The 24,695-nt window shown below is 45.2% G+C and overlaps 2 protein-coding genes and 1 pseudogene across 2 annotated transcripts in view; 2 read left to right on the top strand and 1 right to left on the bottom strand.

Moving 5' to 3' along the window:
• Positions 1-616: 616 nt before the first annotated feature.
• On the bottom strand, positions 617-7,858 carry LOC142947866 (immunoglobulin superfamily member 22-like). Its single transcript, XM_076089736.1, is given in 15 exon segments — positions 617-621; positions 2,095-2,236; positions 2,477-2,603; positions 2,680-2,962; positions 3,716-3,878; positions 4,166-4,194; positions 4,314-4,476; positions 4,592-4,707; positions 4,955-5,114; positions 5,452-5,504; positions 5,634-5,733; positions 6,372-6,409; positions 6,412-6,500; positions 7,188-7,320; positions 7,765-7,858. Coding segments are annotated over 15 exon segments (1,695 nt in total).
• Positions 7,859-8,722: 864 nt separating this feature from the next.
• Positions 8,723-10,470, top strand: LOC142947867 (glucose-6-phosphate 1-dehydrogenase-like; annotated as a pseudogene).
• A 7,046-nt stretch (positions 10,471-17,516) lies between these two features.
• b4galnt4a (beta-1,4-N-acetyl-galactosaminyl transferase 4a) overlaps positions 17,517-24,695 on the top strand; it is a 120,701-nt gene continuing 113,522 nt past the window's right edge. Inside the window, exon 1 of the mRNA XM_076088836.1 lies at positions 17,517-17,658. Coding sequence (XP_075944951.1) covers positions 17,517-17,658 — 142 coding nt within the window. The remainder of the gene's footprint in view (positions 17,659-24,695) is intronic.

Consider the following 24,695-nt stretch of genomic DNA (forward strand, 5'->3'; position numbering starts at 1 on the left):
TCATTCAAGTTCTGTTAATCATGTATCTATTAGATTTAGTCTTATGAATGCACTGTGAGATGTATTAAGCTGCCTTTGGGTGCAGCAGCCTTTAGTTTCAAATACCTAGACTGTCTATTCAGGCTGTTTCCACCTTATTGTGCCGTAGCCGGGCAGTGAGGAGGCGGAAGGTACCAGTGACGTCGGTTTACTGCCCGTCGGTGATTCATTTACTTGAGCCTGGCAACCAGACATTACCAGTCTCCTGGTGGCTGTGGAGAAATGGAGTTTGTTTGAGCCAGCCCAGTGACGTCAGGATGGAGAGGGGTCGCGACCGCGCTCTGTCTATTTGGCAGCTCTTTACGCTCACTGTCTCAGGGAGCAGCAGACCACTCAGAGGCAATGCCTATAGAGAGGCTGTCAGAGGGAAGCCATCACACAATGCAGTTGGAAAGTAAAAGGAAAGCTTTTAGTTTTGTTGCAGGCCTTTTTTTGTTTTTTAACATGTAGTCCACAAGTCTTAGGACAATGCAGCCGGGCAGTGATGAGGCACGAATGAGCGTGTTATGGCTAACACTTGACATGCCAAGTTGATCACCTGGCCTCAATCAAACGTATGTGTTTCTGCTACATGCGATCAGACTGCAATCATGAATGCAAAAAGCACACGGAAACAATCTAGAATTCAAATTGGCTGCTTGTTTCCTGTTAATGACTTCAAAGGATTTGCTATCAGACATTGGATATGACACAGTTTGTGTTAACTTGTCCAGTTACAAGGATTACAGCTGCTTCACAGCTCTTTTAATGCAGATGATAACACCTGCAAAGCTGAGGGTCAGCACCCCGCCTTCGTCGTTTCATTTCAATTCTAATAATGTTCTAGACAGACGATACAAAATACATACTGGCAGCATTAAATCCACAGTGGCAAGTTATGGAAGGTGAAATCATTTCTATTTTTTTGTTTATAGGCCTTTGTGTGTTTCTGTTTTCATTCATCCATACAACAGGTAACAATACAAGAGGCGTTTCATAAAAGTTGTTGACTGGATTCCAACCCACTTTGCATGTTATGCAGATTAACAAGATAAACTGCTGGAAACCTCAAAGGGAGTAGTTGTGTAATCGGCAGTGTTCCTGCCACTGTCCTCAAACCAACCAACAAGTGTTTGTGTGGATATGATGCACTGTGCACGTATTCAATCTTTATGCACAGACTCCATTCCCCTTGTTTTGACATGGTATGCGGCCTGGCACAGGAAGCCCAATGGAACAAGTGTATTTGGTCGAAAACGGGAAACCCTGAAGAAAAGATGAAAGTCAGATTCTTTCTATAGAGGGAGAAGCATTTGTGATTGAGAGAGAAAGGACAACCCCTCTGGCTGAGCAGGCTGACTAACAAGTGAAAATCCCTCCAGCACACCGAACACTAATGTGCTCCTGGAGAGGAATCCCTACACAAGGATGGGAGCAAGTCTGACATCTAGTGGCCATTTGTTGCATTACCAGAGCTGGAGTAATTAGTAGATGGAAGATGTGGGAAAAACAGCGTTTCCACCCAAATAACACAATTAAAATCTAAAATTTAAATGATTAAAAAATCAGATTGATAGATATCTAATAATGATCATCTAATAAAGGCTAAAATCATTGTTAGTGACGTCAGTACGTGTAGCATAAGGTCAGTGGTCAATCAAAGTGCATCTGTCACGGCGACGGGTGAAGCAGACTTCTTATAAAATAAGCTTCTCTTTGTTTGCCTGCTTGGTCAGGTCGGGCCCCCAACAAGTCCAGCACAGAGGAATCCATTTCTGCAGGGTCTGGGAAACAGGGTTAATATAGTTTGGGATGTGATTTGTATGGGTGTTTTTATCTCATTATGGTTTTATTTAGTTTTGAGTATTAGTTTGGTTAGCATTAGTGTGAAGCATTTGAAAATGTGTGGCATTGTCGCCTCCTAGTGGTAGTATAAAAAACAAGACTGTCTGGATTTAAATATGAACACAGGGTTTGTTTCCATGGCGGTGGCAGGAGGCTTCTTCTAATTAGTCTCTTTGCCACCTGTGAATACATACTCAAATGTCAAGTACAAATACAAACACACACACACACCTGCAATAGTGAGCCCAGCCTCGCTCTCGGCCCCCTTGGCTCTGAAGGTGTACTTTCCCTCATGAGCATCAGTCACACCAGAGAAGATCAGCTTGTGAGCGGCTCCCTGTTTGACCACCTGAACCCCCCTCAGCTCCGACATCTGCCAATGTAACACGCAAACTATGTGTTCATGACGGGAAAAAAAAGAGAATTGTGTGTGTGAGCAATATAACTTAACTGATAAAATTGACTTCATTAAAATGGTGATGATATCAAAGGTTTCAAGCATTTTGACTATGGCAGACATTAGGGTTGGCTTTTGCCGTATTATCTGAAAGAAGAAGGGGCCATTAGAGGACTAACAAGGAGACTCTTCATCCGGTCTCGCGTCGTCTCTGACCTCCGCTCCATCTTTCAGCCACACTCCGTCCACCTTCTCCTCATCAAGGACAACACACAGCTCTGCAGGGGAGCCTGTGGGACACTGAGCATCTGACATACCACTCTTCAGGGAGGCAAAACGCTGTGGCATAATATATTCAGTAATGTTCCGAATGTTTGACCTTAAACACTGATAAAAAACCCCAAAAGAACTCATTACCATCCACGGTCAGATATGCAGAAGTGACGTATTCGTGAGCGTCGTTGTCCTGAGTGCAGATGACCGAGTACTCTCCCTCGCCCGTCAGTTCACAGTCCTCGATGATCACCTCTGTCCTCTTTCCCTCGCGCATGAAGAAGTGGCGACGACTCGCTGCGGTATCACACCCGTCTTTCAGCCAGCGAACGTGCACGTCCTTGGAGCTCATCTCACACTCCAGGCGGGCCTTGCCTCTCTCCTGCACGCAGACGTTCTTAAAGCGGCTGGTGAACTTGATGGGAATCCCTGGATAAAAGTAAAATAGGCCGGGAACAAAAGAAAGGGAGTCACTTCAGGGTTTATTTGACCTTTTAGGAGCATGCTTAACTTTTAAAGCAATGTCTGTACTATAAACAAAGGGTTAATCACATAAAAAAATGGTAAAACAGGATTACAGGGTGAAGAGGGTTGAATTTTGTATCCACTTATTAGGTTTGTTCTTTGAATTCAGTCCCTCACGTACCTCAGACCTTCATTATATACTGAAAGTTAAAGAAGAAGAAATACAGACTTCTCATGAATAACTGTAATTAACACCACCTCAATTACTATGCTTCTGTTCCTGCAACCCCAAAGGACAGGCACACGTCCTTGTGAAGATATTTACATGCCCCAGCTTGCACCTTGGGCAAGTAAGCATCTTGTTAGACACAGCCGTAATAAATTAGCTTGTTGTGAGGAGGGATTTGGTTGGCTTGCTTTCAACTCTAGGAGGGAGGATTTATTATGCAACCCACACGTCTTCATTTGGACGATAGAGGGACGATGATGTTGTTTAGCATCGCTATGAAGGAACGAAGCATCTAATCTCAGGGGAGGAAAATAAGGCAGTAACTGCTCATCTCCACTGAGTCTAAAGGGGGACGTTTGTATTCTTAGAAATGCTAGTCCCACTAAAACAGTAAGTCACAGCCCTTTTGGGAAAAACAAAACATAACAAAGCATAACAAAGAAAGGTTTTTAATGCGGCTGAAGCCTGTGGAATACTGTTATCCGTGCGTTCGATGAAAAGTGGCACGGTGGCAGTGAAGTCTCCGATGCTGATGGTGTAGTCTCCAGTGTCACCGACTTTCACATCCTTAATCCTCAAAGTGTAGGTCAGCCCATCCTCAGACAAGGACACGTCGAACTTTTCATCTCTTTTTACTTCCTTTCCCTTTGCCTGCCAAAATTAAAGACACTTCTGGGAAAACTATTTCTATATTCCTTTTCAATCATGTGCATTTCCACGGTGTTCCTGTTTACCTAGAATGTTGTTGGTAGATTTGTTTGTTTGTTTCAAAAACGTCTGTGACTGGTCCAAAAAAAGGGGAAAGATTAATTTAGTCTATTTATGTCCTGTAGATGGAATGAGGGATGAGAGACACGGCAAGGAGCTGACAATAAATGAAGGGAACAAGAGTCTAAAAAGCTAGGCAAAAACAGTCATGCACATTGCTAATTCTGCACACAGAAGAAGTGTCCCTGTCTGTCAAACACTACAAAACAAGTGAATAAAAAGAGAAAGTGACACCTAGAGTGGGTAATGCAGTCTCTGGTGATAGTATCTCTCTCAGTCATGAGCAGTGGAAGGACTGCAGTCCCATTCTGCACTTGCCTATGACGCTAAGCCTGGCTGACAGTCTCTTGTCTGCAACCTGCAGAGTGTAGGTGCCCGTGTCACTGAGGCCCACGCCAGAAATGCACAGCAGGTGCTTGGTTCCCATCTGTTTCACTTCGTATTTTCCATGAGAGTACTGGATCCGCAGCAGCTCTGCGCCCTGAGTCGTAAACAAAATGCATAGACGAGGGGGGGAGCTCAGGGAAATGTTTTATGTAACAGAGACACCCATGTATAACTTTGAAACAGGCAGACACATCGTTGTTGTTTTTTACCAGAAACCACTGCATCCTGATGTTTGGATCCTTCAGTTCCAGGATGGTGTCAAAGACGATGCTGGTGCCAGCTGTGGCAGTGATGTCCTCCAGGGGCTTCAGCACGCGTACCATCTGGAAAATATCATAAGATCAAACACTTACAGATTTTAAACAAACGTGTCATTTGTTCCCCATCTTCACATTAGCTGACGTGAGTGTTGCTATGTGACATACCTTTGTTGCCATGGCTGTGCTGTGTGACATTACACTAGTCCCCTTTTCCATTCTGCTCTATTTTAAGCTATTCTTCATATCGCTCCCCAAACCTGTTCTTCCTTATGTGATCCTGTGGTGCACGAACAAGCTCTCCGTGTGACAGGCCCACCTCCACTTTCTTCTTCATCTCCTTCAGCTTCTTGAGGATGCCTCTGAAGCCGGTGAAGCCGTGCTCGGTGCAGATCCTCTCGTAGTCCCTCTTGTCAGCTCCAGCCAGGATCTTTAGCATCTCCTCCTCTGTAGGTGGCCTCTTCTCCTCTCTCTTCTCTACGCTGCTGCACAAAGAGGAAGCAATTGTTCATGTGTGCTTACACACACAAAAGTGTATGCCAGGCTTGTGTGTGTGTGCGTGTGTGTGTGCATCACATGTATGTATGTCAGACATTATGTCTGACAGTATGCATATTATGTGCATTGACAGCTCAAAAGCATCTTCCTCAGCTCCTGCGGCAACACTGGTACGCATTGCAGCTCTTTAGATCTCATCCTGTAGATATTTCTGGATGCATGCAAAAAAAACAAAAAGGAACCGGGGGTGGATCAGAGAAAGCTCCATCACACCGTGACAGGTATTGGGAGTGTCAGGGAAAGTATTCGACAACAGGCTTGTGTTCTTACCGTTTCTTCAGCATCTTTTTGAAATCCAACGCTGGATCTATAAACAAAAGACAGAGACCTGCGGCACTGAGTGAAAACAGCACGTAAACTAAGCGGAAAGCTTCTAAATAACTATCAGGACTGAGAACGGTTCACACAATGTAAGATGGGAAATGGATAAACTCACTTTCTGTAACAATGAGGGATTTAGAGTAAATGGCTTCTCCGTGCTTGTTGGAGGCAATGCACTTGTAGACATCGGCGTCCTCCAGGGTCAGATTTTTGATCTGAAGTGGAGGAAATTCATTACAGGTTACCTAAAATGAATGAAAATGGCCTTGCTTGTCATTTACGATAAGACTAAAACTGTCATACTGTCATTACATCGTCCAGTGACTTTAAGTCTCACTGCAATGCTTATGTTGTGCAGAAGGAGGCAGTGCCATGCTGGGAACACCCAGTAAACATTTAGCGCCGCAACTTAACAGTCATCCCTCACCAAAGAAACAGATGGCAAGGGGAGATGCATATGTCAGCACCCACAAGTTAATTGCTTTATAATAGCTATTTAAGCGTCACTTAAGCTCCCCGGCTGGTACAGAGAAAGCGCTAAATCCACTCCAGAGTGGTTATAGATAAAAGGATCAGGGAGAGTTTTTTTCTATCTACTTTTCGTCATGATGCATGTTCAGTTGACAGAACCAAGATGGCAAAGTCCCTTGACTTACTTGTGTACAGAGCCGCTCTGTATGGTCACATTCACCTTTTATAGGAATGTATTTTGACTATATACTGTATCTTGGTAAATACCCCCCCCAGTTGTATCAGGACCAATATCGTCTTTAATCACAAACTTGGGTTTGTTTTCAAATAGTGTCAGTGAGCTGACAGGAACACTGTAAGCTGTGTGGTTCAAGTGACAAACCGCGAGGATATGCTGATTGTTTACGTCGTCATAGAAAGATCAGACAGTGGGCTCACGCTGGCTCGTTCCCAGTTAACACTGGGCTGGGGATTCCCCGTCACCTCGGCCTTGAACACAGCATTGTCACCTATGACAGATCAGGTGAATGCATGTTATCTGTATGACAATACTGAGGTGCAGAGTAATTACCGTCTCTCCTCTCTTTTCTGCATTATCATTTATTGTTAATAAACGTAACATTAAATCCAACTGCAGTGATGAGAGTAACATGAATCCGGTCAATTGACCCTATCTTGCCTTTTCCTGTTTTCCAGTGAGTCAGTCAATGAATGCAAATTCTATGGCAACTCTGCAGCCGTCTGTATATATTGTGACTATTTAGGCCTCCTAATCTATAATTCACAGGTAGAGTCAGGTTGAGTGAGGCTCAAACACCTACAGTTTATACAGAACAGGCACTAGTATTCAGCAAAGGCAGCAGATGTTTTTGTTCTCTCTGTGGAGCTCACAACCATCACACAAACTCTATCACAGTATTGCTTTGTGAGGTCTTTGTCACTTTGATCCGAGTGGATTAACAGTACCTTCACCCAGAAAGTCTAAAGTCTAAAGGTTACACATAGCAGCAAACTTTTACTTCCCAGTGGAGTTTAGCCGTTGTCATCTGGAGTTTCTAGGCAAACTATGGGTAAGGATCTAAAATTAGCTCCCATAGTCTCAAGGGCCCACAGTTGTTTATAATGTAATGTCAAGAGAGATATTAGGGGACGCAAAGGGCGTTTCTTGAAATTTCAGACGAGTCGGTTCACCTCATCTTCTTGGGCAGTGACGGGCCGCAGCTTCTCCTCAAAATCTGGGACAGACTCTCCCTCGGGGATCTGGGAGGATTTCTGTACCTGGCTGAAGGACTCCACCACAGCGGAGGTCTTACGCTGGACCCCAGAGTGCTCTGAGGGAGCATGAAGGACATCCACTTCATAATCATGTACAAACAGGCAAACGGTGCTAGAGCTGCCTCACATGCAAATTATGCAAATTGTCATTAGAACTTTAAATGTTTGGTTTTCGCACTGTAGTACAGAAATAATGTGGTTAATTAGCTTTATTGTTGGTGTGCATTTGGCCAGGAGCTTAAAGTGGCAGCCTGACATTTAGTTCCCAATGCGCTCTGAGGTTTAAGCAGGATAAGACAATGTTCTACACAGTGGGACAGGTAAGAAATGTCAGTTAAAGCTGCCAATTTAACCATCTGATGTTCATCAATTATGCCACTTTTGCTCATTGTAATAATGACTCTAACAGATGCTCCTTCATGCCACGTCTCATAAATAAAAAGATTGTATTAGACAGCATGGCAGATCGGGGGCAGATGATCTTGGTGGACAATCCCTACCTTCCAAGGTGCTCGACAAGGCCTGCACAACTTTTCGTAGCTTGGGGGAGCTCGTGGAGGAGGTGGAGGTGGAGGAGGTGGATGAGGAGGACATCTGCCTCACTGCGACCCATATGCTGTTCCATCTGCTCCACTCTGCCCCCAGTGGCCTGGAGGAGCTCTGCTGCCATGATGAAGATGGGTGGTGCCGATGTGTGCCTTGTTGTGACAGACACAACATGTGATGTGAAATTTAAAAAAAAAATGAATTTGACCTCTAGTTCGATTGGGTCTTGATATGTGTAACAGGTTTTTGTAGATAAGAGGGACCAGAGGGACAGAGGACAGTCCTAACCATCCTCTCCAAATCCACACACTGATACAGCTAATATCTTACAGTGTACTGCAGATTGTACAGGAGGTTGTTCAAGGCTGCTGTGTTTGTGTACTTGCATGTGTGTAAGTATGCGTGTTGGACACACATCTCGGCTGTGTCTCTGTGGTTTGTGCTTCCAAAAAAAAGCATGCACCAAAAATGATTGACGCTCAGCTCCCTTCCCCTGCTCGCTCCGTGCCCTTTCCTTCCTCTATCATATGCTTTTCAATAGTGACGACAGCAGTCCTTTGCCTTTGCCGGGCTCGTACAAAGATCCAATTAAAAAGGTAATCCACACACCTGCAGTGGGAGATAAAGCGTTGTTTGTACCACTGATGAACTGTGCTCTTCCTCTCCTACATTGAATTTGGATTCCTCTCTTGTGCATTGGTGTGTGTGTGTGTATCTTTGCCTGAACATAATATATCCACTTTAACAGTGGCTGTAGGAAGAAGATTACACACATTACAACTGTTCAAATCCAAGTGCAAGCAAGTGTCAAGCTTCATGTATTCTTCTAATTAGAAATGTAGTACTCACTGTTTGTACTTACAAAATTTCAATACTCCAAAAAAAAACAACAACACACAAAGCTCAGGGATCATGTCTATATGTGTGAGCCAGTATCAAAATATAGAATTGCATTTTCTTTGAGCAAGAGCCCGGTTTTAGCATGTAAATGTGACTCCACAAGCCAAAGGAACAATTAATCACGAGATTAGTCTCTGAATGGGAAAAGGGAATTTAGCTTCCTGCAGCAAATACACTACATGTTGGGGTGAGTGTGCTAATTAGCTCAGTAAGCTTTGATACCTACCGAAGGAAGTTCTTTTTATGCGGCCACAGCAAACTCTTTGATGGTGTAAATCTACAGTCTAAAAGAGTAGCAAGTGACTGGAAGCTACAAAGTGCTGAACAGGTTGCTGTCTCACTCTAAGTGGAACACAAGAACATCTCTTTTTCCTTCCTACATCCCCCGCCTCTTTGTTCAGTGTTCATGATCACTCTCTCTCTCTCTCTCTCTCTCTCTCTCTCTCTCACACACACACACACACACAGCATACAGCATGGCAAATTGCAAAAAGATTTATTTTCTCTACTCTCCCCTTGGCTCTGTTATTTCAGAAAAACCAAAACACACACACAGCCAACCAAACTTACTTGTTACAGCAAAGCCTTTACTTGCTCGCAGATTTCGTCTGTGCCCCAGGTTTGTGGTTCTGAGGTGCGGCTGCAATTCACAGATGTCCCAGGGGACATTTTTGGAAATCAGTGTCGCAGGAATGCGCTCGTGGTGCGTGCGCAGCCCAACGAGGCCGTCTACGCCAAGATGATGAGCAAGAAGCCTGGTGTCTACTTCAGCCCTGAGGAAACTGAGCTGGACCTCACCTACAAGAGTAGATGCAAGGCATGTTCAAGTTGATTTGTTTATGCATAGAGCAAGTGATTTATATAGCGATTACAAAGAAAGTAGCTATCTGTATCGCGTCTCTAATTTCTTAGCCGAATGTTTTTTAATTAAGAAAGAAACGATTTAAAATGTGTGTCTTGTTTCCAGGGTGTGAAGCTTCCAGACGCTTACGAGCGTCTCATCCTGGACGTCTTCTGTGGGAGTCAGATGCACTTTGTACGCAGGTGTGTCTTTGTTTTTCACTAGTGTTGTCTCATGTTACTACTTCTAAACTAAACCTGTCAGTAAACCTACTAGTTCTTCGCACTAGACGTGCATAGTGCATCTTTTCTCTGCCTCAGCAAGAAGGGAAACTGTTGTTAAAACCTTACATACAGCTATGATGTAATGTCCTCCACCGCATGCTGACTTGTTTGTCTTTGCAGTGATGAACTAAGGGAAGCATGGAGGATCTTCACACCTCTTCTTCATCACATAGACAGAGAGAAGCCCAAACCTATTTCTTTCAAATATGGAAGGTAGGAAATGTTGTTCACTATGCCCTCAAATGGAAAAATGGGTTGAATAGAGTGTTGATTGTGATTGTTTCACTTTCTTTTGTCAGTCGGGGCCCAACTGAAGCAGACGACCTGGCAAAGAAAGTTGGATTTTCGCTATGAAGGCACTAACAAATGGGTCAACCCTCACAGGTTGTGAATTGTGATGAGATGAGGGAGGAGTAGAGGTAGGATAGCAGGAGGGGGCGAGTGAGCCGTGTCATGTTTCACTGCTGGAGTGTCTTTTTGGGGAAGGAGGAGTTTCCACTCTGTGGATCCATCGCTGTAGCAGAAACAAGCTATCATTTCTCAGGGATGGCAATTATTCCTTGGAACCAGTTCATCAGAGATTCAAAAGATAGTGATCTATTTATGCTGTCATCATGGGCTTGTACTGCACTTCTTCATACATTCACAGCAACTTTCCATGTTATATTTGAGAGGTGGGACCAATTCAGTTGGAGAGGGAAATAAAGAAATCGGTGAACAAAAAACAAAAGTTGAACAAACACAACATGTCTGATGAACTAGCTCCATGTCTGGATGTCGGGATGGTAAATGGAATGAGTGGATATCAATAGCAGAGCAACAACAAAACACTCAGCCGAGTCATGCTCAGTCATCGTAAGCGGTGTACCAAAGACGGTAACTGAACACAGCGGAGACGAGGAACAACAGGACATCGTCCATCTAGCTTAAAGAGGAGGCAGAAAGAGAAGCACGCAAATTGTAATAATAAATTCCACTAAGTGTGATTAATAACTGCAGTCAAAGCATAATGGTATTACAATCGCAATGTTATTAAGAGTGACAGCTGGTGAACAATCGGTCCTGTTGTTCCTCGTCCCTCGTCCCGAATAATACTAAACAAATAAAAGCATAGTATATTGGGCTTTCTGTAGCTCCACCCCAAATGTTGAATTCTTCCTCTCAATCAACTTCATCGGAAACTACTCCAGCTTCTCCACATTTAGATGATGACTGCTGCTCACATGCTTGCACATTAGATGAATTGTATACTACTACTCTGGTCTTTGGGAGGAGCAGTCACAGGGGAGACACTTCAAGCACCCATTTACACTACCTGTTGTCTAAATGTTCTGGACCCGGCTTTTATGATCTCACATTATGTCGAAAATCGAAATTTAGGAAATATTCCTTGTTTGATGGGCTCATCATTGGAGGAGGGTAATTCATGGATGTTTTATTATAAGTCTGGGTTACTTGTCATGGATATGCTCTTTGATGTGACAGCAGGTATAGCACTTAAGTGTGATGGTTTGGTTAGAGAGAGAGAGAGAGAGAGAGAGAGCAGATAGACATTGAGAGTCCCATCAGCATTACTTCCCTCTAATCCTCTTTGCACTACACCTGGCTGGCATACTAATGATGAAGAAATGACCTAGATTTCTCTCTTAGCACATTCATACTCACAGCACAAAACATAATGAATGAGTTGGTTATATATATATATATATATATATATATATATATGTATTTTTTTTTTCCTTTCTGTCAGCGCTCAATCTGAGAAAGAGTCCAAGCATGGATATTCACTCCTGATGAAAGACGGTTTCTAACTCTACAATAGTCACTAGTCTCAGTTCTTTGAGCTTCTTCTGCAGCTTCATGATCAAGACAATCTGTGCTTTGAGGAAAAAGGCCTTACGATTGCCAACAAAAAGCATATGTGTGATGTCTTTTGATGCTACGCACGTCCTTTTGACAGTTATAACTCCACAAGCCACATCTTGACATGATTGCAGCCAATCTAACACTGGCAGCAGAGCTATTTTTAATGTTGCCGTGTTGTTTACTGTTAACACTTCACCTATTCAGATGGGAAGCTTAGTTTGTAATTCACTATGGCAATGCACAACAACGCCGCTGACAAGATCTTCGAGAAATGAAGAATTCCAATGGCTGCAGGTCTGCGGGGCAAAGCTTAGGGGTGGACTAGCGGGAGTTTGTTGGATTGATGCTCGAAGGTTTTGGCTGACCCAGTCAGAGGAAACACCGCAGAATGCTGTTTAATATGGCAGCAGCTGCATCTATGTGATGTTAAACGCGTCGTCTGAACTGCACATCTCTGGAGAGAGATCTCATTTTCAGATCTGTCGAACCGTATTTGGAGGAAACAGCTGCAGAAGAGTGCATGTGTCTGTCATTGGTATGTGTGCGTGTGTGTATGTGTGTGTGTGTGTGTGTGTGTGTGTGTGTGTGTGTGTGTGTGTGTGTGTGTGTGTGTGATGCTGGGCGAGGGCTGAATGTAGAAATGATTAAAGTCAACTTCTCCAACTTTTAACTTCGGAAACTATCACTTATGAAACCATTACTTTGTGTTTGCATTTGTTGAATATTCCCATTAAACCAAAATTAAAAAAACACATTTTCCCATTTCTTCTCTCCCCCCTCAAGTATCATCTCCTCTCACCGGATCACCTCATTCCTCCTAATCCCTTCACTTTACCTCTCCCAATGGCCCGTTTCCTACTCATCTCTAAACATGGACAAATGATATTTCCCCAGAAGGAAATCCGATAGGGCACCGCGGAGCAGAAAGAAAATGCCACTCCACACCTGTTTTGGGAAGGAGGAGGCTCCGGCCACAGAGGGCAGGCAGAACTGATCCGGCGGGATGCGGGAGGCAAAACCCCTTAATCCCTGTGACATTTTAGCTCGGACCTCTCGTCAAAGCCTGTGAGCTGCTTGCTGTGCTGCCCGGGAAAGAGGAAGGCTGGAGGAGGGATGCTTGTGAGAGACGGAAGGAGAGGAAGGCTGAGGGACAGACAGACATCGGGGCAGCGGTGGATAAAGACGGACAAGTGGGTGTTGGATTAGTAACAGGAGATGCATTTTAACAAGCTGCAAGTGTTGGATCAGATGATTTGCTTATTGAAGAGCGGTCAGCCTCAATTTGAGGCCAGCGTCTCCCATCTCGCTCGTCTGCATCACATCTCCTCTGTTCAAAATGCAAACATCACACTGTGAGATGATGCTCTTTGCATACTGAGTCCCTAGCGAGTGCCACACTTTTGACGCCTGTCACAGCCAGCTGGGCATTCACTCCTCCCCGCGGGCTCGGTCTCTGCAACACCCCGCGGAGGAGAGCAGCCCCCCTATAGCTCTGTCAGTCCCCACCTTGAACACCCTCTCTGTCCATATCCTTCCACTGCACACCACCTCCTCCTGGATTCATCCAAGCGTGGACATCCCTAGAGGGTGGTGCCTAGCAGGTGCCAAATGTTTCTGCAGGCACGAACGAGAGAGAGAGAGAGGAGGCAGAGAGAGAAAATAGCACGAGTTCATTTTTTTAAACTGAAAAAGGCAGGTGCACCTGAATGTAAGTGTTTGAGATCATATAAAACCTTTCTCTGAGACAGTTTCTCTCTCCCCGTGCTACTCACTCCAATAAATGGATCCATATGCAGTGTGTGAAGCTTTCTGTCAAGCTTTAATGCGAGTTAAACGCGCGCAGGTCCCTTGCTGTGCATTGGATGCTTGCCTGCCCTTGGATGAAACAGAAATAACAAAGGAGCAGACTGAAAGAATATCAGGTACACTGACTGAGTAGAAAATAGACTTGTTTTTGTCTTCAGCCTGACAACAACAAGTCGGATCAAACGTAAAGAAGAATAGAATCAGGACCTAAAAAATGCCCATGATGATGTCCTGCCGCCAAGAGAGAGAGAAGGAAAGAGAAGACGGTACATGGAACTGTTTTATTACCCACTTTGGATGACTTTCAAATCAGGTGTGTGATGAAATACCTTCAGTTGTGCCTGCAACAGCCCTGGCAAGGTGAACGCCTTTGAAGTTTTTGTTTCAGCCTAAACGATGCTTGGCTGAGGCGATTGGCGAGGTACTCGTTTTCAATAAGACCCAGATGAATACCTAAGCTTTTAATTTACACTCAGTGTTTGCTCTGAAGATTACATTATTAATCCACGGAGACAGAGGATTACGGTTTGTGGTCCGGCTGATTTCAGGAGGCACAGCTGGGACAAACTAAATTGAGGTCATATTCTTACAGGCCAGGTTTTGTGCCTTATTTCCTTTATCTAGATTCATAATGGCATCAATAGCTTATCAGAGCTACAGCTGGATGATTGGCCTTGTATTAAACTGGGGATAAACCACATGTTTGATGCATGTCATCCAATAGGGAATGATACATTACATGGTTTTGTTTTCTTCTTTTCCTGCATTTTATATTGAAGCTCCCACATGCACACATGGCTCACAGGTATTTTATCTCAATCTGGCAGATGAGACATCTTCTCACTCAGGGCTGTGTGGGTGTATACAGGCTGTGCTTGACTGACATCTTCTTTCTCAATCTCTTGCTAAATTTAATGTCACCGTGACAATTTATAGCTTTATTTTTCTCAGCATCCCAACCACATACTGACTGTAAACAGTGTGTTCTATATACTTGTCTCTCCAGTATGTTTTTTTTCCATTCGTGAACAAGAAATCAACATACTAACACCATGTTATACTGACAGAAAATGACATAATGCTTACACTGCCAGACATTAATCCCAATTAAACTTAACAAAGGGAAATTAAAAGGTTTTTCAAAATGTAATCGTGTCACCGCCCTCCATAATTAGTTTAGTATTTTCCAGCAGTGTGAGCAGCTTTTTCATTTCTCTTGTGCATTGTATTGTGGGAGAGTAGTATACATCAACAGCAGTTTAAAAAAAATAATACTATGCATGCATATGTTTTTTTGTGTACTTTATTTGAGTATACTTAGATTTTTCACTCGCTCCATGTGAGCACATTACAAACTACAAATAATTTTATTGGTATTTGTGAAACAACTATTATCCAAGTGGATTGTGGAGCCCCGCCCAACGGAGCAGAGGTGTTAAATATCTGAATTCAGTTAAATCCCCCCCCCCCAAGGTTTTTAAATACAAGCCCTTTATCAGACGTTTGAATATGACTAACAGACAAAATGAATATGACTAAATGGTAGTTTTGTGGATGATTTGAATATAAAGGCAAATAAACTCGAAACTTGTTATTTGTATCTCATAAGACTGAAACAGAACCAACTTTGCTTCAATGATAAAGTGAAGACTGAAGACTCTTTATTAATTAATGTAGCCGAATGAAGTCATTGCTCTTTTATCTTTGACCAGAGGGTGGCAGTCAAGCGCGTGTCCTGACTGCGTCTGCAGGGTGTCACCACACACACACACACACGCACACACACGATGTAACTAGCTGTGCAATGAACTGCAAAGTCAATTTCAGGAATGATATTTCAGTCAAATTGTATTGAGAAACAGACAGAATAATGGTGTCACCTTCACTTTGAGTATCAGACTGGAGTTGAATTTTTCCCTAAATTATACGGACTTTATTACCTTTACCTCAAGTGAGCTTGAGAAGACTGGATAACCAGTCCGGTTTTTTCAGTTTATGGCGGACAAATAAAAATATCAAATATTGTGTGTGATGTAGAGAGAGCTGCTATGAGGAACGATTATTCCTGGAAGCCATTTACTTGTAAGAATTAACTGTTTAGATGTGCGAGCTCAACACTGACACAAAACGAGTGTTTTCTGTGCACAGACGGTATTTCGATCAATGATCCAAATGGCAGTAGCTTATTGTCTTGAGTTGTGTCTCCATTAGGTGAAACACGATTAATGATTGTTGATCAAAGTAGCACGGGGCCTTGAATCCAGCGGTGGGAGAAAGGGCACAATGGGAAAAGCTTAACAAGTTTCGGGCTTCGCGTTCATCCATTGGATGATGGATGCCACTAGTGCCAAGTAACGGTGAGGCCACACGCCGTCGTCCCGCCTCCTCTGAGCCCTTTGCAGGGCTGTAATTGGATGCCGGACTCGCCATTCTCCGTCCGCCCAGGTTAGGTTGCTCCGCACCGTCAAGATGCTCAATTGATGGGCGTACTGAGCCGTGCAGCGAAAGGAGAACACCGTTCACGCGTTTCATTGTGGCAAAACAAAACCATGTTCTTTCCTGGTTACATCACCGCTTGGTGCTGGTTTCTCAACGACCCGCTTCCTGGAGCTCAGCTGGTTTTCCTCCCTGCGCGCGGCGACAAGCGGGTCGGACGATGCTATTGCGGCGTTTTAAAGGGAAAAAAGCCCACGAAAGAATAACAACACAAGGCAGTGCACCGCCGCTAGCGCCACATATCCCTGCTCATTAGTTAAATCCGGATGAGGTTATTCGCTGTCTCGCACGCACGGCGGACTCGGACAACGCATGCACTTTTTGGGAGAATTGGGTGAAACGCACCTGCCGCGAGATCGCGGACCAACCGGAGCACATGGACGTCCGCTCCCTGGACCGTGAATCGGACGTTCACGTCTGAGTTGTTTTTCTTTTCTTCTTTCACACCTCTCTGTTGCTACGCTGCCATGGAGCATTTGCGGTTTTTAATCTACGTCGGTTTAGTATTTACTCCTCGCGGCGCTTCAAACCAGCCCGAGTATGGGGATGACAGCTGATCGCCCCTCCTCTCCTGGGACTTAAATAAAAAACGCGCTCCATCTGAATCCGCTGCCCTGGATCGGAAGCCGGAGTCTCAGTTTCAGCTGTGTTTAACAATAGATGGAGCGCAGCGGGCTGTGACATTTTGGTTGATTGCCACCTTAACCTTTCTTCCCCGTGACCGGGTTACCTTCACGCTGGCCATTTTGCCAGAGGTTTCGCCGGCATTAGCCCGTGCCACATTTCACAGAAGGCCCTTTTTAATTGAATTTGTAGTCATTTGGAAAAGAGCAGAGGCGTCCGGCTGTTCTGCAGGAAAGCTGGCTTTCTGTAGGGAAGTGTTGCACTCCGATCGCCTTCTCCACATGGAAACTAAATTACTCTTCTTGCTCTTTGGTACTTTGCGCTAAACCCGTGGCCGGGGATGATCCTTGAGTAGCCGATAAAATAATCAGCGTCGCGGTGTCGGTAAAGGCTTGCGCTACAGCGGATTTGTGTAGATTATCGCCGGACTGCTATTTTGTTGCCGGCGGTCACACTCTTAACTGAATTTAGCGGCTTTTGATCTGCGAGCCTTTTCCCTGCTGCCCTCGGCCGCCTGTAGAACTCCAGCTAGGGACGCCTGTTTACAAGCCACGCTATTCATAGGGTTAGGGGGTGGTGGGGGGTGGCGGGTTGCATTCATAAGCAATGACTGCCACAGAGGTGTTTGGACCCAGATCTGAGGATACGGAGAGTTTGGCGCAGCTGTCACCCCGTGGATCCGGGGGAATGAGACGCGCTTTGAGGCTGTAGTTAACGCGCAACTGTTTACTCGCAGGCTTCCTGCGATACCGCCGCTGTGACCTGGGAGGAGGTAACAGAGAAACCAAAACACAGCAGCGCCCGGTTAAACCACTTTCCCCGCCCCCCCCCCCCCCCGGATCCGTTTTGACTATCTACCGGGCGGCTACCGGAGGATGTGTGAGCCAGGATGCTGCGCTTCCCCGTGAAGAAGATCCGGAAGCAGTTCAAGCTTCTGCTGCTGCTGGTGCTGCTCACCTCCGCCGTGTGGTTCACCTACCTGCACATCAACCAGGGCAAGACCATCAAACTCCACTTCAACTACGGGAAAGGTAGGCTTTGCTGAGAGAACCGTTGTCTATTCAGCTCACGCAGGCTTTGCAAACGGGACTCTTTGGCTTTGTACCCTGATGGATGTGAACTATCGGCCTCTAAAGACATTTAAAAGGACATTTAACAGCGCCTATGAATACTGTGATGATGCCCCAGGAGGTAATGCCATAAACTAGTGTACCACCACTATGAAGTCTCCACTCAGTGCAGTGAGCTCCTGCATGAATATTATAAGAATGTTAAGGTGACATAATATATGCTACATGGCACAATGAGGCCACCATAAATTCAGATCGAAGGAAAATATCATAGTGTCGGATACCAAAAGTTATGATGAGGTCAGTACAACCGCTACAGACACATGAAGTTCCTTTTATCAACATTGTTGTGTGCATAGATCTATGACAAAGTGTCCCTGAAACAACTGCTGACTTTCACATCGTGATTGTTCTCCCTCAGTGTGATTAGAAGGAGTTTGAAAAAAAAAAAGAGAGGCAGCGTGTGTCATCTATTGACAATGGTTTCCTTCTCCGGGCTAAGTAAAGAGCACCGCGGTGTCAGGCCAGGTCGAAAGCCAGACCCCCGCCTTCAACATTAATAATCAAAGGGCTCTTCATAAAGGTGGCCTCTGAGGTCACAGGCGTGCCAGTCAGACTTGGAAAAATACCGGGTTGGGAAGGCAGCTCTCCACCTGCTGCTGTGATACCTGTTATTACCGGAGCTTGATCGCGCTCAGCCACGCTGTGCACAGCGTGAGCGGGCTGGCTGCAACAGTGCATGATGCAGAGTATTGTACAGGAATAACAGCCATGAATGAAAGAAATACTTAAAGAAGGTGCCGGGCGAAGTAACGCGCCATCGCCTACTACAGGTTCATCACGGGGTGGTGGTGTACTCTTATCTCCTGCAGCTGTCTTGTGTAAAGTGACACCCAATGATTATGATGGCCTTGAAGAGTGCGCGCACACACACACACACACACACACACACACACACACACAAGATGCTCTGACACACAGGGATCATTTTATTGTCTCTGATCTCAGACTAGATTTTGTTTTCTGATAATGATAATGATGATGATGATGATGGGATTCTTGAATCACTGAAGGCTGCCACTCTGGCTTGTTGCATTTGGTAACTGCAGCTCAGCGAGTTGTGCATTTCTGTTGGATTTAGGCAAAAAATTCAAACCAATATTTATGAGGTGTATATTAATTCCCCCTGGATTTATATGGCAAGAAAAGTAAACAAAAAATGTACGTTATAAGCCTCATACAGGCCATATTTATTAATGGGCTATACTATGTTGCATTGCACCATATCGTGCAAGTGCTCATAACATTGCATCACACGCATTCAGGCGCTAAAATCAACATAATGAATAGAATGAATCTCTCAGTCTTCCTATACAAGCAGATTTATTGCACCGTGCACTCTTTAGCCTTTGTCATTTTGCTGTTGCTGCACCTTTTGCTGCTGATTTTCTTAGAAGCTGCTCAAAAGCATGACGATGCCTTCCAATCGCTGAGCCTGTTGCGCGCTGATATTTTCGGTATGACTGTGCTCCTCATTTGAAAGGTTCCACTGATAAGTCTGCCTTTGTGGCTCCTCTGCTGCGGCCGTCTGTCAAAGGAAGGAAGCTGTTATGCTGTACTTTGCTGGTCTGTGTGTCTAATTGACTGTCTTCCATTTAGCAGGCATCTGAGCAGGTCAACTCACTTAACCTCTTATGAATAACATGTCACCTCTCGCACCAAGGCTTTCTAAGTGAGATGTAGCCATTACTGAAAATGGGGCTCCGTGAAGTGTGTAAATATTCATATCAGGCTGGCAGTATTCTCTCCACACCAAAAGTAAATCTTCATTGATTCTTAACACTGAGGTGGTGCAGGTAGAAATCATTTTAATTCTAGCCTTTCCAATATGAAATGATAATTTGTCAAATTTGTACTCCGCTTGTCCCTATTTTGGAGGAAATTGGATTTATCTCAGCCAAATCGTCTCCAAGCACACGTCTCGGACAGATTGCTGCTGGTACTCCATCCACTGGTTAATGTCTTATTGGCATGTGACCATCAGACCCTTTGAGAAATATAAACATCTTGGCATAAAGTGCCCCGTTGAGGCTGCGGCTATACCTAATTGTGAATAATGATTTGAGAAGCGTGTCGGAGACGGTTTACAGCGGAGCAGATGAGTCTGTCAAGCGTTTCGAACGTCGGTCTTCTCACCTCGGTGTGCTCGTGTGCCGGTTGAGCGGGTCGACATAACGACGGAGCGGAGGGCCAGAGACTTTGAGAAGAGGCCTTTTTAATGGTACCCACGCAGAGTCAAACAAACACGCTTTTGTAATACATTCAACCTATCTCACAGAAAGACTGTGTGTGTGTGTGTGTCCTGAAGACCGAACAAACGCGTGGAATACATTTTCTACTTTTGCAAAACATTTGCTTTGTCTTCTCTTATCGGGGCACCGCTACCTTTTTTTTTGGTGCTTTAGATCCACCGGCTGCAGCTGCTCTTTGCGATTGGCACTAATGTGCATGAGCCTCCTCGTGTGTGTCATGGTAGAGACGTACACGTGGGAATCAAGTCATGGAAAGTGTCTGTTTGAACTCTGTGGACCGGCTGGCAAGACTCTGGGTGAAAGGAAAGCATTCTCGGGCGGATGTTGGCTTCCCTGACCAAGCTGTAAGTAGGAGTGTGTTTTGTTTACCTGGCTAGTGGCATTTACATCCGAGGTTTAAAGGGTTTTGCTTGGGTCGAATTAAGCTATGACATTCCTCACCCAACCGGTGTGTTACCTAGATTATATAATGGAAACTCTATGATCTACATACTTATTTGAATAGGTTGACGGACACCTCATTACTCAGAAGTCATACGTGGTCATTAATATCACACTGCGGTTGGTAGGCAAAATGAAATGAATTGGGCAGAGGTGTCATCAGGTCATTTTGATGCCAAATTGTCGTCATTCAAAGCGCCAAGCCAGCCGCAGACATATTGAAATGAACCATCTTTTTCTGACACTAAATTATTCAGTGCAGGATGGAGCTGTGGGATAGACCGGTGATAGAATGGTGATAGGCGGTGCGCTCACCCTTTTTTTGGGGGGGATTTTATAGAAAGTAGAGGGAGAGAAGGATCCGATATGTGAGAGATAATGGCACACATGAACGGTGGCTCGAGAAGTGAGAAACTTCACTTTTTAAAAACTCCAGAAGTTAAAGGTTTCCAGCACTGTGAAATACCTCTGCTTGAAGAGGAACCCCTTAGGCTAGGGGACGTACGAACAGAACAATCTTGATTTGCATTGTGAACGTAGCATTTACATAATGCAGCTCTTGTTTATTAAGAATAGGCCAGTCAAATAAATAAAATACCAGCACAATGAGCAGTACCGAAGGGGACCTTTGTGAATGTGTGGGCGTTTCTCGGGACATTCATTTATCTTTTCTTAAAAGCCAAGGTAGCTGTTGTTACTTTGATGATGGGTAGAGCCAGAAAGGTATAATTAAATAGTTTTCAGATTGCACACTGGCCAGACTAGCCTTATTTAATCAGAATTTCAATGAGGAAGTGTGTTGGCAGCCAGTGCCGCGGTGCATATTAGATGAGTGCCACATTTATGCGGCCACCCAGTTGTACAACAGCTCGCCTGTTTTCCAGCATCAACAGGTCCAAGGAGGAGGAGGAGGAGGAGGAGGAGGAGGAGGAGGAGGCTGGCTGCTGCATACAGGCCTCTATTGATTTAACTATGATTACACATGTGGAGGCAAACACGCATATGCATACACTTAATCAGTCCCACACAAACGCACACATATTTTGCCTATGTATTTGTAAAATGGCACATAAAACACGCATACACTTCATATCATCACCTCTCTGGAGGGATAAGGAGGAAGTCGGAAGGGGACGTCTCGGGGGGGCGGGGGGGCCTCGACAGATTGGCTGCTTGGTTGCCCATGGAGACAACATATGGGAGAGGAGCGTGCTGGGCTGGTGGGATGTCTCAAGCTTATTTTATCAAGGCCGATGGATTCACAGGTTCTGAGGAAGCAGGAACGCGCTGCATATCCACAGAGAGACTAAAAATAAAGCACTCAACTCGTGGATGCAGCATCACTGTGTTGTACTAATATCTCTTGAGAGGAAGGTAGAACTGACTCAAAGACACACACACACACACACACACACACACTTGGATGTACTTGCAGTCCAGTATCAAGTTGGATTTGTCTTGTTGTATCTCAACGGCAACACCCTCAGGCTGGCTCGCTGTCATGGTAACCGTGCCCTCCGATGTCACTTTCCCTAATTTTAGCTCTTGCGGTTCTCACGGTCGGCCAGCTTCACCTCGGCCAGAGCAACTCCGCCAACTTGGTGTGTGTGTGTAAGCGCTTTAACACGCACACAGCACCTTTTCATGCTATCATTTATTCATGCAACAATGAATATCATCAATTACCTTTTTCGTGTTTGTGAATAATGCAGCTGCTCGGTGCCCACTTGCCCCTGCGATGAGACAGAACAGTTGTTAATGGAGGGAGGGAGGGGAAAAAAACACATAAACAAACTGCTTTACTTGCTTAGCGAAAAGCAATTTCCCAGGCGGTCATGTTGTATATCTTAGGTGTGTTTCTGACAGTCGAATTTAGCAGCTTTTACACCGAGCCCAGCGTGGTTGCAGTCTGCAAGCCTGCATCAACAGAGTGGTTTGGGCATGCTGTACTGGGGACACACGTCTGAACCCAGCTGGGTGGTGCGGCTTTCAAAGATTACTTCTATTTAGGAATGCTGGGCCCTTATATCACTGTGGAACAGCTCTGTTAATCAGATGAAAATGGGGCGGGGGGGCTTTTTAAATTGTAGCTCTACTAATGTGGTGATTTATATTCTTTAGAGCCATACTGCTTGGCTGGCTTAACAGAAATATTTCTGATACTGAAACCTTTAAAACTGAAAAGTGGAATCTTGCAGTATAATCTGTGCATATTTCTCCATGATTGGATATAACAATACCGATAAAGAGAAACCGCTTCATATATAAACCGGTAATGCCGTTTGAACTGCGTCTTTGATGTGGGATTTCCTGTAAAGGGCCTTGTCATAAAAGCACACCCGTGCGCCAGTCAGTCCCTTGTGAGCTTGTGTCTGTGGAGCTGGGATGGGGGGGGGCGACGACTGTCAAATTCTCAACCATGAATCTGCTCATCTGACCAACCCAGTAAATCGCTCCCTCTGGGTAATTCCACAGCCAGGAGGAATGAAGCTCCCATAACCACTCGCGCCGCATCCTCGGTGTGCCTACATACTGTAGGTGTGGTGGAGGCGGAGGCAACGGAGGGGCTAACAAAGTAACAAAGAGCAGGCGATAATACCTCACACTCTTCTCATGTACAGATGTCTGTGCTGTCATATTTGTGCATGTAATCTCTCGCTCAGTAACACTTTAGTCCTCCCTTTAGCGATCTAGCATTTCTTCGATTTTCTTGCGAATGCACAGTGCAGCCAGAAAGTATTTATTTTAATTTATTTATTATTTAAGAATTATTCATCTAAAATAATTCACTTTCGGGATGTGTTACATTCACGTACCCACCGTGCATTTCACGAACCCCGTGTGCATGTAAGATTAACAAATGCGGATGTAAGACTGAGAGATGAAGGGAGGCGAGGTTGGAAGGTGAGCAAAAAGCGCTGGAAAAAAAACACAAGTGTGTTAACCTTGAGGTTAATGAAATTTGTGTTGGCCTGCCTAACAAGCCCCCATCAAGGTACCAGCTCTGCCCCATGCAGATGAGAGTTCTGGCCCCCTGCCACGGCTTTGCCGCAGGAGATTTGCCGGTGTGTGTGTGAGAGGGAGTTAGTGGGTGAAACGGAGAGATTTAGTGTAAAATAAAGCGAAATGTTTGTGTGATGTAGCTTGTTTTTGTCCCCCCCCCCCCCCCCCCCCGTGTGTGTTTTTGCACGCATCTGTGGGTGCGCACCTCGCCGATCTCGCTGCCGTCTGCACTTTAGTCCCAGTGTTTAGCCGAGCAGAAGAGGAAGCGGCTGAATGATGGCACTGTCTGCCCGCTGGCACGCTCGCTGCGAATGAGGGGGCGAGCGTTTCGGGGAGAAGGGGGCAGAAGAAGGACACCCTTCTCACGCAACAGGTGGGACGTGCAGCAGGACGCACCAGGAGAGGATGTGGCCCTTCACGGTGTTGGATGTGTACACATCAGACGAGGTTCACGCTGGAAAGCTATTCAGGTGTATCCAACTTATCCAGCAGGGGTGTGAAATAACGCAGCACTCGCACTGTTAAACAACGCCCTGAAGAATTAATTAAGATCAATATCCCCCAGTAGAGAGATTAAAAAAAAAACACAGACAATTTGGACAATTTACTAGGACACTGCTGGGAGACACAGAGGAGGGGGAGTGTGAATCGGAAAGCGTGCGAGTTTTAAGAAATGGTAAACCGTCAGAGAGGGGAGAAAGAATAAAGGGAGTGCCACAGATGTCAGGTGGGAGTATCGACTGCAGACGATCATGATCCTTGTCATGATGGGATTTGTCAGTTCCCTTCGCTGGTGCTCTCGGTTCCGCTCTTTGCTCCCCACCTCTGCGGAAGGATTTTCTTTCATGGGGTTTGTATGCAGTGCCGGGCTGTATCAGCTCTGGTGTTGCCTTACTGTAATGTGATCCAGACCTTGCAGGATTTCAATCAATCATCAAAGAGTGTCTGTGCCGCTCCCTGCTGCTCAGAATGAGCTTTCTGTAGCGGTGGTTAATGGAAAAGGTCACCCCTCCCCGAGGCTGTGAAGACGGAGAGGGAGAAGGATCAGAGGACGGGGACAGGTAAACCTCGGCGACAGAGGAGACGGGGACGTTGGTTGCATTGCAATCAGCTTTGTGGAATTCCTTTGTAGCTCCGTTGAAAAGTCCTAAAAATGGATACGCTTGATATAAAAGAGTTAATCGACCTCCGCATGCCCGTCCCAGTGAGCATTCCCTTTCACCCTTGTTTTAAATCACCATC

This window comes from Anarhichas minor, unplaced genomic scaffold (assembly GCF_050575085.1).
Source record: "Anarhichas minor isolate MPS153535 unplaced genomic scaffold, ASM5057508v1 ptg000011l, whole genome shotgun sequence".
Taxonomy (NCBI): Eukaryota; Metazoa; Chordata; class Actinopteri; order Perciformes; family Anarhichadidae; genus Anarhichas; species Anarhichas minor.